Source organism: Fusarium solani (assembly GCF_023522795.1).
Source record: "Fusarium solani strain SB1 chromosome Unknown bctg00000004, whole genome shotgun sequence".
Classification (NCBI taxonomy): domain Eukaryota; kingdom Fungi; phylum Ascomycota; class Sordariomycetes; order Hypocreales; family Nectriaceae; genus Fusarium; species Fusarium solani.
Window position 1 is genome coordinate 1,217,087 of NW_027072152.1, and position 17,761 is coordinate 1,234,847.

At 53.4% G+C, this 17,761-nt stretch overlaps 5 protein-coding genes across 5 annotated transcripts; 2 read left to right on the plus strand and 3 right to left on the minus strand.

The window, feature by feature from the left end:
* Positions 1–3,719: 3,719 nt before the first annotated feature.
* MRS44_007466 (uncharacterized protein) lies at positions 3,720–6,967 on the plus strand (the record flags this gene model as incomplete). The annotated part of the gene is made up of 3 exons (XM_046278684.2): positions 3,720–4,153; positions 4,211–4,661; positions 4,712–6,967. 3 exons carry the CDS (start codon positions 3,720–3,722, stop codon positions 6,965–6,967), a joined length of 3,141 nt encoding a protein of 1,046 aa, XP_046128997.2.
* Positions 6,968–7,414: 447 nt separating this feature from the next.
* Positions 7,415–11,509, minus strand: MRS44_007467 (uncharacterized protein; the record flags this gene model as incomplete). Its single annotated transcript, XM_065620545.1, has 1 exon — positions 7,415–11,509. One exon carries the CDS (start codon positions 11,507–11,509, stop codon positions 7,415–7,417), a length of 4,095 nt encoding a protein of 1,364 aa, XP_065476617.1.
* Positions 11,510–12,345: 836 nt separating this feature from the next.
* On the minus strand, positions 12,346–13,770 carry MRS44_007468 (uncharacterized protein; the record flags this gene model as incomplete). Its single annotated transcript, XM_065620546.1, has 3 exons — positions 12,346–13,250; positions 13,310–13,579; positions 13,629–13,770. The coding sequence occupies 3 exons, from the start codon at positions 13,768–13,770 to the stop codon at positions 12,346–12,348; spliced, it is 1,317 nt and encodes a 438-aa protein (XP_065476618.1).
* A 607-nt stretch (positions 13,771–14,377) lies between these two features.
* Positions 14,378–16,497, plus strand: MRS44_007469 (uncharacterized protein; the record flags this gene model as incomplete). The annotated part of the gene is made up of 2 exons (XM_046276972.2): positions 14,378–15,290; positions 15,815–16,497. 2 exons carry the CDS (start codon positions 14,378–14,380, stop codon positions 16,495–16,497), a joined length of 1,596 nt encoding a protein of 531 aa, XP_046128994.2.
* Positions 16,498–16,610: 113 nt separating this feature from the next.
* On the minus strand, positions 16,611–17,407 carry MRS44_007470 (uncharacterized protein; the record flags this gene model as incomplete). Its single annotated transcript, XM_046276970.2, has 2 exons — positions 16,611–17,295; positions 17,343–17,407. The coding sequence occupies 2 exons, from the start codon at positions 17,405–17,407 to the stop codon at positions 16,611–16,613; spliced, it is 750 nt and encodes a 249-aa protein (XP_046128992.2).
* Positions 17,408–17,761: the final 354 nt, after the last annotated feature.

Genomic DNA, 17,761 nt, shown 5'->3' on the forward strand with positions numbered 1-17,761 from the left:
GACCCCCCAGCTGAAGCTGGCTATCGCGGTTCCAGCGGAGAGGAACTTGGTATGCCACCCTTGTCGACAACTTATGACATGTCGTTCAGCAGAGCCGGAGAGTTCCAGATCATCGACGACGCAGCTGCAAGCCGAGGACGCCAGTGACATGCGTCTCATCAAACTACGTAAAGTGTGATGCGAATGCCGAATATCGCAATGTCATGGCTTTGTTCTCTCAAGCCTCATCCCACTACAGGCGCATATCAGCTTCCCTTTCGAGGTTCCGCCTTGGCCTCACAAGGGAACCCGCAGAAGAAAGCAATCGAAAGCTCTCGTATACGAGGTTGGGCAGTTCCTCACTTTGCTATACATCACATCAAGGGGTCGATGGCCGCGATTCCAGAGCGAAAGGGTCTTAGATGTTGGCACAGTGATGCGGGTAATGTCTTGGGAAAGCATCCGTGCGCTTTGTCAGCTGCTCGCTTCCTTGACATCGGAGCTGAGCCCGTCGTGTGACTTGTTAACTTGGATGCCTTCTGACAGTCTCCTTGTGCCGGTTGGGCTCTGGTGGACTTGTCTAGGTGGGACGTCCTCTGCCATCTCCCATTCCTTCTATCCCTCTCCTTCATACTTCATGCTGCAGGGGGCAGCTGAAATCTGCTCTCGGGTAAAATGACTGCTCTGGGCTGTCTGGATATCGTGCGCAGGGCAATAATTGCTGCAGCGAAATTGCAACCCTACCGGTTACACAGAGTCACCAGACCTTGAACTCTCAAGGAGCAATGGCGGGCCTCAAACAACAAGCCGAGGGTAGACCGATGGTTCACCATTGATCTGGACATGGTCTTAGATCCTGAACCTAGCTGGAACCGACAGGGTAAACTTGACCCAGGCCGCACAGTGGTGCCATGAAGTAGGGAGAAAAGCCCATCAACCGTTTGGTGGAGGCGACAATAATCCAGTCTCGACAACTTTGTGAGATTGCGCAATCAACGAACTCCATTGTGGACACTACTTCTGGCTGCACAGCTTGGTGCCTGCAAAGGTCCATATATCGTGGCAGGCAGAACATGCAACTCGGAGGTCATCATCATCAGCCCTACCAGGCACCGTCGCCAGCGGCATTGGTCGGATGTAACGTTGGTTTTCGATTAAGGTAAAGACGGCGCCAAACTGCCTAAACTATGGCAATGTTAGCTCGAATTCTTGTTCAAACCGCTGATGGTCTTGATTTGAGGTGTTTGGCATTTACCCGTCGTTTGGGCCTATGCCCGTTCCTGCTGCCTGTCAGACTGCTGCGTTTGACTCGAGCCATTCCAGAGGGATCCATCCACATGGTCAGCTCTGACTGTCAGAGAGTGGGTGGTGATTGCAAACATGACGGATACTGTAGGTCAATACAGTATGGTCGAATGTTGCAAAATGTCTCTGGATCGAATCTGGAAATGTCCGTGTAAAGATAACAAAGGTGCAAACGAGAGAGCACATGTCCGTGTCCCGATAACACGCCGAGCCTCAGATTGGCCACCTCCCCGGAAAGTCCTGTTGATCCGTGTGTCGGGTCCCGGCAGTTGGATGGTTTCCATTAATGCCGGTCGCCGATGTGTGGGTGGGCTGGCTCGCCCGGGTAGAGTGCAACACCGTACGATTTGACCTTGAGGCCGCCCACGAGAGAAGAGTCTTCCAAGGAAGAACCTGATGTTTGTTGATACTGCACCTGTAACTACTTTCATCGTAGTTGAATGTGGACACAAAAATCTGGAAAAATGATGATCAATGTGCGAACCACCGACTCAGTTGTTGACACGCTCAAGTTGCAGGCTTGTCCGTGGCAAAGCACCATCCAGCCAGGCTCATGTCGCAAGCCGCCGCCTCACTCTCGTCAGGCTGTTTCTTACAGGTCAACTTCAAGCTGAGGCCTCTGTGGGCCTGGGGACCCTGGTTCATGCCTTTGGCCAGGCTCCTCAACAGAGAGGTCAAGCCCGGACTTGGACCCCCTTGAGGCCTGAGATATCCGGCCTCGAACCACTCCCGAACCCGAAAGGTGATGTGTTTGTCAAGAAAGGCTCAAGTTTCCGTCCTGTAGCACCTCACCATCTTTGTCCTCTCCGAGACCATCTATGTCCTACACAACAGGCGTCGTTACGGACATGTGTGCTCGTCCGTTTGAGGCCCCACCGTGGGAATCGCAGGGCGAACCAACTCTCCACCACATCGCTGATTCCCAGCCCCAGATGGCGGACTCAGTGGGCTTCTTAGCGGCTCACGGCTGCTCTCAGTGGCTGGTTTCTGGCCCCCAGCGGACTCTATCACCCCAGGCGGCCCCGCGGGATGCAGCTCGGCGGCGACTGGCCTGTGCTCACCGAATCGATTGGAGGCGGAGTCATGATACCGGTTCAGCCTTGTCAGATAGACAAGACGATAGTCGATACGAGAAGGGAGCCTTGGGGGATGGCTGGAGTCTAGACGACATGTCGGTGTTGGAGGTCATTGAGAAGGCTGGGCTGTTTGATGGTCTGCCCGAGACAAAGATTCCAAGTCGACAAGAAACGCGAGAGGTATCAACAAATAAGTAGAGCGAAAAGCAAGTAGCCACGCAACGTCTTGTCGTTAAAGGTCGAAACCGTCCCAGCGGAGCGTTGCGCATGAATGGTGAGCCCGTCTCTTTGAATCTCACGCGGCCAGCCAGGCAGCAGCCAATAGAAGTCCCCGATTCACCTCAGAGGCGCCCCAACTCACCCAATGCGCCATTGTCCCGTGGCAGTGCATGAGGCAACCGCCCTTGGAGGGAAACTGACGGGAGACAAGGAAGCGGACAAGGGGATATGTACAGTACCAACGGGCACGATGTGGATGTGGAGAGGCTGGCAGTCACTTTGTTGCTGTTGTTGAACAACCAGGCTGTCCGAATGACTCCCAGCTTTATTAGCACTTGCTAGGTTGAAGGCCGATCCAGGGTCGAGGTACAAATGCGGCTGCAGGTGTACCACATTGAGGCTATCTGTTAGCAGGGCGTTTCAGGTATCTCGAACCAAGCTCCAAGTACCTACCCTTGTGAAGCCGTCAGACCCCGTCTTACCTTCCTGTACATCCACCTGTGTGCGCCATGGAGAAGTAGCAGGTCGCAGGTCGCAGGTAAGGCAGGCAGGCAGGTGCATGCGGCGTCGGAGAGCACACGGAGCCATTGGCTGCCTGGAAAGTGAACTTCAAACAACCTTGGAGGTCCCTTCAAAAAGACCGTCTCCCTGTTGCCTCAGGGCGTCCCGCACTTCTCCTCTCCTTTCCCTCTTCTTACTTACCTTGCACTTCCATCCAGCAAGCTTCACCTTTGCGACTCCGGCCGTTGTATCGATTGCCTGCCTATCGTCGCCCCAACAAGCCATCTCCCGCCGTTCTTGTCCCAATCCGGCTCTCTCGGTGTCTCTTGTACCTCCGTCGCCTCACCCTCGTCCTTGTCGCACGCGATCTCGGCTCTCCTCGCTACCATTTACGTTCCGTTGTCTGTCTTATCCGCCATTCCATCCTCCAACCTCCACCTCTGCCTTCTCCCCACCCCCGCTCCGGCTTCCGCACCCGCCGCAACCGCCCCGTGTCGTCGCCTCAACAATCTTTCGTGCTCCCTTGATTTCCCGGCTTCTGCTGCTTGCGTGCTTCGTTCTGCTAGTTAGCCAGCTCTTTTGAGCTCGAAACTTGCACATTGTAGCTTTATGTCAGAGCAAGCCAACCCCAATGCAATGATGGAGTTTGAATCTGCAGACCCAAGCTTCTCCGTCAGTTGGCTGCTCGGCCTACAGCCTTATCAGCATAAATCCACAAGCCCGTCCTGGGCGAAACAGTACCAAACAGATGACCCCCATTTTCTCGTGAGCCGTCTTCTTGGCCTCATCCCCAGTCGCAAACCCCGCCGATCCAGGAAGCGGCGCAATCGCGCCAAGACTGTAAATCAACCCGCGGAGCCCACTCCAGAGGAAAGCGAGGACAGTGAGGATGAAGATGTGGACGCCTTTGGCATTGGGAAATTGTTTGGCGATGTCCCATACGATACTGCCGATGAAAGCGAGTCCGAATCGGAGGACAAGCCTGCAGAGGAGGAGACAGAACCTCCTATCTTGGCAGAAGCAGGTTTCCTGGACCTCTGCAGACAGATGGAGGAGCTCCTCGAAGAGATCGAGTAAGCCGACGGCGAAGCAGCAATTGCTTTGAGAATCTGTAACTGACTGTTCCCAAGGAAATCACAGCAACAAGACCTAGACGACGCCGACAACGAATCCATAGACGGCCTCGACCCCGAGCAGTGCGAAGATGAGTCGCCTTCACGACTTGAGTGGCTGCGGCAGAAGGAGGTGGAAAAGGCCGAAAACAAGTATCTCGACCGGCTCATGTCCTTGCCCGGCCTCGAAGAGACCAAGGCCTTCTTCCTGCACGCAAAGGCCAAAGTCCAGGCCTCGCAGAGGCGCGAAACCGACTTCAAGAAGGAGAACTTTGATGCTGTCTTCATGGGCAACGAGGGAACCGGCAAAACGATGCTCGCCCGCCTCTATGCCAAGTTCCTTGTTTCTCTTGGTGTTGTCAAGAAGGCAGGATCAATCACTGGCATCAACAGATTCTCAGCCTACAGCATGTCCAAGACGTCAACTCTCAGCACCATTCATAGCACATGCAATGCGTGCGGCGGCTGTGTAAGCCAATTGCCCTCCCTACTTAAGCTATGAAATGCTGACTCAGTTAGATTGCCATCATTGACCACGCTCATCTCATGGATAATGATGATTGCAACCTGTGGAACTTCTACGTTAGGTCACAAGATCTCCCTGGAAAGGTGGTCATTATCCTTGCCGGCAATGGTCAATGGGGACTGTCGGATCAGTTGGGCTACAGTGCTGAGGTCTCAAATCACTTCCCTGTGCTGAAGCTGCCAAACTACACCCAGGAAGAGCTCCAGGTCGTCTTCCACGGAATGATGCGCAAGTGGTTCAAGAACAAGATGGAAGTCGAAGGAGGGTACGACGGCCTCTTTGTCAAGATTCTGATCCGCAGAATCACCCAAAGCATGAATGAGAAGACGTTTGGCAACATTTGGCCTGTAAGGAAGGCATTCCTCGAAGCTTGCAGACGACAGGTTGAACGCTTCCGCCAAGCTAGGAGGGACGGAAACTACCTGGAAGACTTCAAGATGACCAAAGAAGACCTTCTCGGTAACAAGCCTTCACTTGGCCCTGACAAGAGTCCTGCCTGGAAGGAGCTGCAGGAGCTTGTTGGACTGGATACTGTCAAGGAGGCCATCCTTTCAGTGGTGAGCCAGGTCAACCAGAACTACATTCGGGAGATGCGAGGTGATGATCCCTTGTTTGTCTCACCGAATCGAGTGTTCCTGGGTGCTCCTGGCACCGGAAAGACAACAGTCGCAAAGCTCTATGGCAGGCTCTTGGCAGATTTCGGTCTCCTCTCGAAGGGAGATGTTATTGTCAAGAGTCCAACTGACCTTCTGGATCGCTATATCGGAGGATCCGAAAACAACACCAAAGAGGCATTGCGCGAGGCCAAGGGCAATGTCCTGATCATTGATGATGCCCATATGCTCGACCCCGGTACGAGCAGTAGCGGCACAACCAAGAACGGCGACTTCCGGGGTGCCATCATCGACACCATCGTCGCCGAGGTGACTGGAGCTCCTGGAGAGGATCGATGCGTCATTCTCTGTGGATATCCGGAGCAGATGAAGGAGATGTACGCCAACGCGAACCCCGGCCTGGCACGAAGATTCCCTCTAGACACAGCATTCGAGTTTGAGAACTTTAGCGAGGAGACCCTTGGCAAGATCTTGGATCTGAAGATGACCAAGGAAAAGCTTGTGGCCACAGACAAGGCTCGCGAGGTTGCTATGGAGGTTCTGAAACGGGCCTCTGTGCGACCCAACTTTGGTAACGGAGGTGAGGTGGATAACCTCCTCTCCAAGGCCATCTTGGCTCGTCTACGCCGCGTAGCCAAGGAGAAGCCCGAGGATGACGACCTGGACGCCCTTCCCCTCGAGCCTCAGGATTTCGATGCCGACTATGACCGTCTGTCACAAGCAGTGTCTAATACCAGGGCTCTCTTTGACGGCTTTGTCGGTTTCGAGGAGATCATCTCCAAGTTTGAGTCATACCAGTACATGGTTCAGGGCATGCGACTGCGCAAAGTCGACCCACGACCCTACGTGCCCTTCACGTACGTCTTCAAGGGACCACCAGGTACTGGTAAGACAACGACGGCACGAAAGCTGGGTCAAATCTTCTATGATATGGGCTTGCTTTCAGCCCCCGACGTTGTAGATGTTTCGGCTTCACAGCTCATCGGCGAGTACTGCGGGCAGACAGGCCCCAAGACTCGCCGTTTACTCGAGTCGGCTCTGGGCAAGGTGCTCTTCATCGACGAGGCGTACCGACTGGCAGGTAGCCGTGGATCCTTCGCCGAGGAGGCTGTGAGCGAGCTGGTGGACGCTGTGACGAAGCCGCAGTTTGCCCGCAAGCTGATCATCGTCCTGGCCGGATATGAGGAGGACATGGATCGCCTCCTTCGCAGCAACCAGGGCATCAAGAGTCGATTCGCAACTGAGCTCACCTTCCGACCTCTTCGAGCCGAGCAGTGCATTGAGCAGCTTCGCCAGGTTGTTGGAAAGGTTGGCATCACGATCCAGCAGACACCAGAGATGGACACCATCACACGGACATCTCTGTTCTCCCTCCTTCAGCGTCTCAGCAACGACAAGGGCTGGGCTAGCGGCCGCAGCGTCGAGACTCTGGGAGAGCGGCTGATTGGGCACATCTTCAAGGAATGTGCAATCAAGGGTTACACTGGCAAGGACCTGAGCGTCTCTGGACGGGAGCTGGTGACGATCCTGGGACAGACATCAGGCGTACCGTACGCGGGCGTCAAGATGAGAGGCGGGCAGATCCCGATGGGAGCCAAGGTGATGACGCTGAAAGACCTAGAGAAATCTGATTAAGGGCGTTTTATGAAAAGAGCGATTTTAGGAGCGAGATTGGGTTTCCTTTTTTTTTGGCAAGAGATACGCATACGACGGTTTATTACGATCTAGGAGCATGCATCAAGAGCTGAGAGTTATGATGGATGGATGGATGAGCATGAGAGTTGGGCGGAGTTTTGGAGTTTCGTCCGCACTCCTCTCGATAATTTGAATAATTTCAGCGGTAGCGAGACTTTTATGATATCAATGACTTTTTACATTTGGATTGATGGGTTTGGTTTGTCATGTGTGACTGTCTCGTCTCTGCAGTACAGTCTTGAGTTGACGAAACCCATATCTATCATACAGTTGAGCTGGGGTATAGCAATAACATGTTGGGGAATGTATAGCTGGAGGGATAGACATGTTTGACTCCGACCAAAGTGATGCTGATGACTTATTCATGGTCAAGCGTAACGCTCTCTCTCAAGCGACTCGGCCGATGACCTTGAGTACTACTACTGGGTGTGCCCCTTCCGGGGCTATCGTCCTTGTCCATTTTGGACGTCTTGGATGCTCTGATCTCAATAGCGATAGAAGTCCTCCTCTGCCGTTTTGAGCCGCTGCTTGGAGGAGGGGGGTCGTGGTGGGTGTAGACGAAGTCTGGCTCGACCTGCTTTGATTCCAAGAAGCTCGTGAGCGAGGAGGCTCCTTGGCGTTGATTGAAGCTACTGGGCCAGGGGTTATCTCTTCAACTTTGACAGCTGGAGATACGTCTACGCCTGGCCGAGTAGGAGCGGCGGTGCCACGGCCCTCATCCACAAGACTCTGCGCCCATGCCTCGCGGAAGACGGCGCCTAGACTGACAGCAACTTCACGAGCAACGCTGTTTCCAACGATACGGTACTGATCAGGGGGAGAGCCGAGTATGACCTCGTGATCGCGGAAGCCCTGAGCGCGCCGGGCCTCCATGATGGTGAGCACACGGTCCTCCTGCCAGTGCAGTGTACGACCGTTCTTGGCATCGCTGGGGCTCTGGCTAGTCACGACGGTCTCGATGAGACGATCGGGACGCTGGCGGCCGTAGGCGTTGGACCATGGATTTGAGCGGCTCAGGGAGCTGGCCGAGTCGGCGGGGAAGACGAGGCGCTCGGCCGAGGTGAGGACGCCGGTGCCGGCCTTCTTGCGGTCCGGGCCGTACCAGGCCTGGGCAAAGTTCATGCCATAGGGACGCGTGGGGATTAGGTTAATCTTGTTGCGGAGCTGTCGAGTCGCACCGAGGGAGATGCGATGATCTGGGAAGGGGATACATATGTCGGGTTTGGAGTCGTATACAGGGGGAAGATCGGCGGTTGCAGCCTGGGCAGAGACAAAGTCAAAAGGTGTGGCCGAGGGGATGATGCGCTCTGCCATGGGTTCACCGGTGGGAAGGTTACCCAGACTAAAGGAGTTGGTATGAGGAGGGTGAGCATGAGTTGGATTAGGACGACGAGGGAGACGATGACCCGGGGCAGCAAAGGCGAGAAAGACTCTCGCACGACGTTGGGGAGAACCACAAGCCGAGGCGTCAAGAAAGAAGAAGTGGGCCTGGTATCCGAGACCTACTATGGCGCAGATTAACTGGCTAAAGACGTCCTGGTCACGGTTCGACTTGCGTTGCACAATGCCAGGGACGTTCTCGAGAAGACCGTACCTCGGACGGTACAAGTCGATGAAGGAGCCAAAGGCGGCGACGAGGGACTGGTTCTTGCGCTGGGTTATCGTGGTCTTGTCGTTTGTGAGGAGTGAGAAGCCTGGACAGGGGCTGCCACCAGAGATGAAGTCGACATCACCGACTGGAGGGACATTGTCGGCGAACTCTCCTTGAATAGCTAACCGCTGGAGGTCATCGATGGAGCTGAGAAAGGGGGCAACGGCTCCGGGACCTGCCGTGTTGGCCATGTACGTGTGGATGGCCTTTTCGTTGAAGTCATTTGCCCAGCGCATCTCAATGCCACCTCCGTCTTCGAGTCCGCGTCCAAAGTTTCCACCGCCGCAGAAGAGATCCAGACCCCGGAGCCGTTGAATAGGTTCAGATGGGTCGAATCCTTGTCTGAGCGTAGTAGGAAACGCTTCGAGGGGAACACATGACCGAGTTCCAGTGCCTTTGTCGAAGACCTCCTGATGTGTGATATAAAAGAAGCCTCCCACTCCGTTTCGATCGTAGGGTGCAGCAATCTCTTGTCCAGCCTTGAAGAAGCGCACGAAACATGGTTCCAGGATGCGACGTCTTTTAACCTCGACTAGATTCTCGCTATACACCAACTCGTTCGGTCGAGCATTTGGTGCTTTGGGGTCAACTAGCCCCCTCCTTAGTAACCGTCGGAACCTGTAGATGTCACTGTAATTCTCCTCATAAGAGGTCACAAACTCGCATGGCTCAGAACGACCGCTGTGCTTGTCGAGGATGACAAGCCGTGTCTCTCCAGGCGCAAACTCTGGAGCCTCGGGGGCCTTTGTTGTGTGAGAACAATGAAGGTGGTCATTCTCCAGAGTAATCCACTTGCGCTCAGCGCATATATATGTTTGTCGACAAAAGAACTCGGCGGTTGTGGCCGATGTTCCTCCAAACTCGATATTGTGCACACCCAAGACCTCACTCTCTCGGATTTTCGTTGTCTCGCCACAAGAGCAGTGGTCTGAGAGGAACAGCTCGTTGTTCCACGGATACTTCATCAGGCCGCACAAGGTGTCGACAGGTCTGTAGTACCAGATGACATCAAAGGATCGGCGGCCACGCTTATCCGTGTGTACTCGCTGAACCAGCGCAAGCCAGCGATCAACGTCGTAAAACCCATGTGAGATATCACGTCGCCACATGGTGCCCGACTCTTCATCATCTCGCTGCGTCGAAATGGTGTCTCCCGGCTGGATGTCACGGATCTGCTGCGTCTCAGCCGTCGATATGTCTTTCGCAGTAGTGTGCAGCGGCGCAGGGAGTTCAAGATGGCGCTTCCGAATCAGTTGATTGCGCATGGTTTTCGTCTTGTCGCTCAAGGGCATGGCCTCGAGGCGGTCGCCAAAAGGGAGATGAGAGAAGCAGTCGTATATGTACTGCGTGACAATCGTGGGTGGACTGTCTTTGTTCTGGCTGTTGTTCTTTGTGTCTGCAGGCGTCTGGTCCTCAGTTGTTCCGTCAAGACTGCTCTCAGTTAGCGACTCGTCTTGAATCTGAGACTTTCTCTTCCTCCTCCGGCGGCCATCCTTCTTCTCCTCTGGCGGAAACTTCTGATACTGCCTGAACTCCCATATCTCAGCCCACAGACTGTGCTTGTACGTTTTACTGGCTCCCAGCACACCGATGGCCTCTTTATGAAGGAACCCCAAGTTAGCCACAACAGCTGTTCGAAAGTCGTCGCTTGGGAACCGCTTCCTCCACGCGACAAAAACGGGCGCCTTGCCGTGTGTCTTGGCCAACCAGCTGCTAAAGGTCGCACGGAAGTGAAAGATTGTCACGTCGAGACGACTCTCGCCCATCACCTTAAGATAGTCGACGAAATGTTTGGCCAGGTCCGCCACCCACAGAAACGGGTTGAAGAAGCGCTGGTATTCCTTGGCTGGACGGTTCAAATGGTAGTAGACCTCGCGTGCCGAGTTGAAGGTTGACTGAAGCCAGATCTTGTCACGGACCGTGTGTTTGGACAGAGTACCGTAATTGTCAATAGGGAGCGCAGCAATACGTACTCGACGCACGAAGAAGGCTTTATCGCCAACGCTGAGTCTTCCATCAAAAAAGAAGCTGCCAAAGCCATTCTTGGTGTCGAGATTGTGCAAGGAGCACATCTCTTCCGGATATTTGGGACGATCGCAGTAGATGGCAAAGTCGTCAAGCTGAAACTCGACAAAGTCATCGATATCCTGGCCGGCCTGTTTTGCAGCCTCAAATAGAGTATCGAAAGCTATGCGCTCTCTGACAATCGGCACATCAGGCTCGAATGGTTCGTAGCATGACCGCGGTATGAGGAGCAAACTCTCCGGAAGCTCGACTCTCACTGTCTTGCTGAGCGGTAGCGACTTGCTGGGTGGCTGTATATCTGGCGTTTCTGAGTCTTCCGCTTTGACCTCTATGATCTCTTCGATTGGAGTTTTCGTCTCATCAATGTCTGGAGTAATGTCTTCATCCTCGACATCTGGCTCAAGGGCCTGGAGCAGCTCATCATCGATACCATCGAAGAGACCGCCCTCAGGGCTTGGATAATAGTTTGGCGGACTTTCCGGTAAAGGACCCGGTAAGAGATCGATATCCTCCAGCGGGGTCATGCGCTCCTCTTGTTCCAGCTCGCCAAACTTGGTCCATACCGGAGGCGCGTCTTGAGGGAGAGCAGCTGACGGCTCCTCACGGACAAAGGCGTTTCCAAAGACATGGTCGAATGAGTGTCTTTGTCCCAGAGGTGAGTGCCAGTCAATGTCGTGACTATCTAACGCTTCTGGATGAATGTCTAACCCGTCATCTCCCAGGTCTAACGGCTGATGTAATGTCAGAGCCATGTCGTCTTGTAAAGGGGCAAGGGTCTCACCGGCATATTGAAGTGTGAAGCTCATGCTATCGCAAATACATGGCTGTCTGTGGATGCTGAAATGAAACGAGTGTAGGAGGAAGGTGTTTGCAAGCGACGAGAAAATCTAGCTCAACCTGAAAGTGTCTTGTATATAAAACTCGACACGCGCTCCGGTAAGGAGAGGGAGGCAGTTGCTCGTCTTCTCTTAGTCAGAATCTTCCCTGATCTCAATGACGCCAGTAAAATGAGTTGTGATGCTTAGACAAAGATGTCAATTCTCTCAAGATTGGCACACAAGAGCAAGCAATTTTCGACAGGATTTGTCCTTGACACACGCTCAACACTGGCGGCGCGTGGATCGCGGTAGTAGCCACAGCAACACCTCTTCTCCTTGTAATGACCAAAAGAAACCAGGGTCTATAGTAAGAAGAATGAAATATCCCGCGATTCTGAAGAATGAAGGAAATGAATTTGAGGTCGCAATTTGAGTCGCGTTTCTTTGAGGCGAGGCGAGCTGAGGATGTAAAAGGCGTGAGGATTTTGGTTGCAGGGGACGTGCCATAGAAAAATATTGGATCCTAAACCTATTGAGTTGTGTGGAGACCCTAAAGAAGTTTAGCGCAATCAAGGTTTCTAGCTGTTTTTAGTTATGGTTCAAGGCATTAAGCAACCACCATCGCATCTTGATGAGAGAAGCTCTGATATCACATAGCATCACGTCTTCTTACGGTTGTGCCAATTGGAAAGGGTAAAGCCATTCTATTACAGCTTTTCATGATGCAATTAAAACACATGCACCGACCGTTATCTCTAGTGGTATCTTCCATGTCCCGGAACTCCTTACAATGCAAATCATGATAAGCCAGCAGCTTATACCCCCTAACGACGCCGTCGGAATCTGCTGTTGTATCCCGGTCCGCCCTTGGCCCCATGGTTCCGTAGCTTCAGGCGCTGGAAGTTTGCGTGAGCCAGCTCATTCACCTTTCGAGCAGCCTTCTTCACCGTGCCCTCCTTTTTAGCTGCAGCTTTCTTCTGGGGCTTCTCCAAATCAAATTCGTCATCGTCGTCGGGGGCCTGCGTCTCAGGAACGAAATCATCGTTCTCCACGTCACTTTCAGGACCCTCGCCCAGGTTGGCTGGTCTCTTGGTTCGAGTCGGGCGCATCTTGACCAGTCTAGTCGTCCGCTTCTGGCCCTTCTTCTTGTATGTTCGCATGGGATTGCCATCACGATCAACTTGGTCCTCCACTGGGCTGTCGTACATGCCCTCGTCATCAAATCCGCCAAGAGGCAGTTGGCGTGTTTGAGTGTCTGCAACGAGCACATCGTCCTTCGGCTTGGGCGGGAACAGAGTTTTCGGTTTCGGTTCGCCCATCTCTTCATTTTCCATCTCTCTCAATGCGTCCAAATCGTCATCCAAGTTCTCCTCCTCCACCTTTCGAAGGCTAGCAACAATCTCGCTTAGCCCCCTTGTGAAAGGCTTGCGTGGCAACCGCAGAGGGGCCGGAGCATCAAAGTCGCCATTCTCGTCGAGGACCGGAAGAGAATTGCGCTTTAGGAAAGCCGGTGTGTCGAACTGAAGCTTCGAGACTGATGAGGGTGTGACAGCGTCCACGTTTCCATCACGGTTCTTCAGCGGCGTCATGAAGTGGTTCAACCTTTGCCGCTTGCTAGACGACATAGGTGTTCGACCAAGCTTGTCGCTGGCCTCTTCATCCATTGGGGTGGATCGCTTAGTTGGAGTCGCGTCGACCCTGTTTCCAGTTCCCGACTTAGTTGCAGAACCTGATTTTGTTGGTGTTCCTAGCTCTTCTCCACCAGCAGATCAAATAGTCCGAGCACACGCCCATCTCGCTGAGGTGTTGGGCCAACCGAGGTCACCGACGCTGGACTGAACAGTTTGCGTGAAATGGCGGGTGTGTTCATGAGCTCTTCATCGTGGTCCTGGACCCTGTTCTTCGCCGGAGTCTCAATGTGCTTGGTGCGTTTGGTTGGTGTCTCTGCGGGAAGAGTATCGGGCTTGCGCTTCCTGGGCTGCGAGGCGTCCTTGGCGGACGGCGGCAGCTTGCCTGAGAGGATGTCGCGGAGTTTGTTGTATTGCTTGTATTTCAAGGCTGTTGAATCGTCAGTGCAATGCTCTGACTTTCCGTTCATGCGTCATACCGATTTCCTGGTTCGCTTTGATGTCACCCCTTCCTGGCTTCTTGCCCTTGTGCGCCTTTGCCCAGCTAGTCTCCCATGTCTTGAGGTCGACGCGCAGCTGCTGCGATTGGGCTTCGTATTCGGCTTTTGTTTGTTCATCCATCGCGATTCGATTGTGGTGTGTGCATGTGTGGAAGAAAAGGTGGAAGTGTGAAGAGGGAGAGGGGAGAGGTACGTGGGTAGTTATGGTGGATTATCGCGGTTTGGCGTAAACGCGTGTTGACGCGAACCACTCAACGCGAAAATGACAGGGGTGGGCGGGTCTAACGTCATGGCAGGTGCAGGGAAGACGTGGGACCCTCGGGCCCACCCGAGGTGACTCTCTGACAAGGGTAGTCCTCAATTCATCAAGGTATTAGGGAAGTATACATAAAAATCCTTATAAGATTGTAGAAGTTTTAGTAAAAATTCTAACAAATTAAAATATAATTTGAGTAGTCTTTAGTTATTTTTCCTATGCTCCTTAGGTAAGAGAACTCTCTGCTACCGCCGGCTTTCCATGCTTTTCAGTGTAACCGCGCGCCAGCCCGGTGGGTACAATGTACTTTCGGACGTTTCTTTCCCCACGTCCGGGTACGTATTTCTAATTCACCCATCCACGACATGGATCTTTACAACTTCAACCTCTTGCCTTTAACCCCGGAGTCTTTGTGTCGCTTCAGCGCATCGCACGAGTTATTTCAACTCTTCCACACCTCTCTGCCCTCGTCATGGAGGCAGACCAGTCAAGCGACGACCTCCAACGCCAAGTCCTCCAGAGCACGCTCGAAGAGATAGCGACCACTCAAGAAGATGCCGTCGAATGCTGCGTCATCTGCCTCGAGGGCATCACCGAGGCCTGCGAGGTAGTCCCTTGCCAGCACCGAAACTTTGACTACCTGTGCCTCCTCAGCTGGCTCGAGCAGACGCCGAAATGCCCTCTCTGCAAGGCAACCATCTCGCAAGTTCGCCACGCCCTCGATGAGCCCGTGCCTAAAACCTATGTCGTACCGAAATCTTCTCCGAAGCCGCAGAGTCAGCGATCCGATGCGAGGCCATATTCGTTATACTCTGTCCGCAGGAACTTGCCACGGCGACGTCGTTATTCACGATCCCGCTACGAGACACCCCCGAACCCCTCGGACGAGATCGCAAGGCGCCGGGACGTTTACCGTTATAATCGCTACTCAAAGCATGTTGGCTCGAACCGTCTTTCTCGCTACAGAGAGTTGACACCGGCGGCATTCTGCGCAGATGCCGAGCTGGTGTCGCGTGCACGAATGTGGATTCGAAGAGAGCTACAGGTCTTTTCGTTTCTTGCCCCTGATAACGAAGAGCCTCGGCCTGGAGATGGCAATGCTAGGACTGCTGTGGATAGACGGAGGGCGAACAATGCCGAGTTTCTCCTCGAGTACATCATTGCCGTCTTGAAGTCAGTCGACATTATGGGAAGCGCTGGTCAAGCCGAGAACATGATTTCGGAGTTCCTGGGGCGAGACAGCACTCGGTTATTTTTGCATGAGTTGAGAGCTTGGCTACGGAGTCCCTTTACCAAACTTGCGGACTGGGATCGAGCTGTTCAGTATGACGAATTTTCGGCGACAAGCAGCCGCGGAAGTGAGCCAGAGAGGGATGAGGAAGCAGGTAGGCGAAGGCATCATCGGGCCAATGCTGAACACGATAAGAATCCGGGTGCTACTAGACGACATGGTGACTTTTATAGACCCCGTGGAGGGCGTTCACAAAGATCATATTCACATAGACATGAACCTTATGACAGACGACGAAGCGGAGTTGAGCGGAGGACATGACTGGAGTTTGGATGAAAGATAGATATGATACCCAGGGAGCAATCCCCACTTGCATGAATAAGACGAATCTCACTATGTATTCTAGTTAAATGGTAGCCTAGTTATTGAATTGTTGATCTGCCCCTTTTCGCCCCAGACACGTATTCCTTAATGGGCGGAACTCCGCCCGTTTAGTGAGGCTATACACATTCCGCGACGGACTTGCCTGGGACAGGCTGCGACAGAAGTATATTTAAATAGGTCATGTTTTCATCTCTCGTTATCTCTGAACTATTTCTTTCAATCATCCCTACTCTCAATTATATCCTTGATCACAGCGACGCCGCGTCACACTTCCACTTACACCACAACTCACAGACCAACATCAAAGATTCACAATGCCTACCATCTCGATAACCGCCATCTCAGACCCCGTCTGTCCCTGGTGCTACATCGGTGCCCTCCGTCTCACCCGTGCAATATCCCTCTACCGCAAGACCGTCTCCTCCAGCGACGTTGTCATCACGTCCTGGCATGCGTACCAGCTCGACCCTCACACCAAGACGCAGCCGATGCTCGAAAAGATGGCGTCTAAAGTCGGCGAGGAAAAGGTGCCCGAGTTCAAGGCACGGCTGGGAGACATTGCGAAGCGCGAAGGGTTAATCTTTGACTTTGGGAGTACGATTGGGAATACTAGGGACGCGCATCGGTTGGAGAAGTTGGCCAAGACGAAGAATAAGGAGGATTTGCAGACGAGGGTTGCTTTGGAGGTGATGAAGATGTATTTTGAAGAGGGAGGCAACATCACAAGCCTAGACGATCTTGTGAAGGCTGCTGGGAGAGTTGGTATTGACGAGAGTGAAGCGAGGGCGTGGTTGGAGAGTGACAATGGAGGGGAAGAGGTTGATGCCGAGGTTCGCAGGATGCAGAGGCTGGGTGTCAAGGGTGTGCCACGATATATCATCAATGACAAGTTTACGGTCGATGGAGCTGAGGATGTGGGAATGTTTTTGGAGCAGATGGTTTTGGCGAGGGAAGAGGCTCTCAAGGAGAGTCAGTAGACTCTACATCATGTACATGTATCTTATAGATGGGGAATAGGCGGCGTTTGTATCAGCAACTTCATATCTCATAAGGGTATCATCTCATCTTATCTCATCTCATCGCTCACACCTCACATCCTCATCAACCCGCCCAGATCCTTCTCCATCTGTCTCAACCTCACCTGCAACTCCCTCTTCTTAACCTCCATCTGCCTCGCCTCCTCCTCCTCCCTCCTTAGATCCTCCTCCGTCCACACCTCACCCTCTTCCTCCTCCTCCTCCTCATCCGCATCACCGAGCCAGTCCCTGTGATCCAGCGTCGCCAGTTTCTCAGCTTGTTCAGCTACTCGCGCCTCGTAGTATGCCATCGTGTTCTTGCCGTGGGCGTGTTTGCTCCTCAACGCGGCGATGCGTTCCCTTGCGCCTGGTAGCTCGTACACGCCGCAGAGCTTCTCAGCACCTCGAAGAAGAACATTGACATCTACATCTCCCTTGCGATCCATCTCCCCGCGACGCAACTCCTCATGCATCTGCCCACCCAGCACGGCCGCCACAGCTGTCTGACGTCGAGGATGACCTGCGCCGGCTCGCTGAGGAGGACCCGTAGTCACTTCTCCCGAGGCCACGTTGAAAACAGTCTGTCGCCTCCCCGTCGACTTTGTCTTTTCAGGCTCTGTAGGCTTGAGGGCTGTCGAGGGCGGTGGGGGAGGGGGCACGGAGAAGAGGGCGCGCTCGTGGGCTTCGGTGTCGCGGATGAGGGAGGTGATGTCGTGGTTGGAGAGTAGGGCGTTGGTGAAGATTTTGGGTCGAGGGAAGCTGTACATGGTCAGCAATGGTTCACGTTGGAAGTATCGAGAACCTACGGGAGGGAGTCGATGCCTTGGCACGAGTAGCCGATCTGCTCCAGATGGGCTGAAATGAGGGACATGGTGGCTGGTTGTCGGATTCGGTGACAGGCCGTTCGGTTTCTCGGGAGTAACTCTATAAGATTTGGATTTGAAATCGGGTTTCAAGACAACAGAAGGCGCTCGAGCGGTGGAATGGATCCTTGAGAGAGATTGTGATGGTTGGAGATGGTCGTGTTGATCTATGGTGGAGTTTCAAAACAATGAAGGCGGGCAGCTTGCTTATCGATAAGCACCCCTCCTTCTCTCACCAGCGTCGTCACTACCTACACAATGCCCACTCATACTGTAGCTTGGGCTTGGCTTCTTCATAAATAATTACATGCTTGAAGACTAAGTTGTATTGGTGTGATGCTTCAATCATTTGAAGTACATTG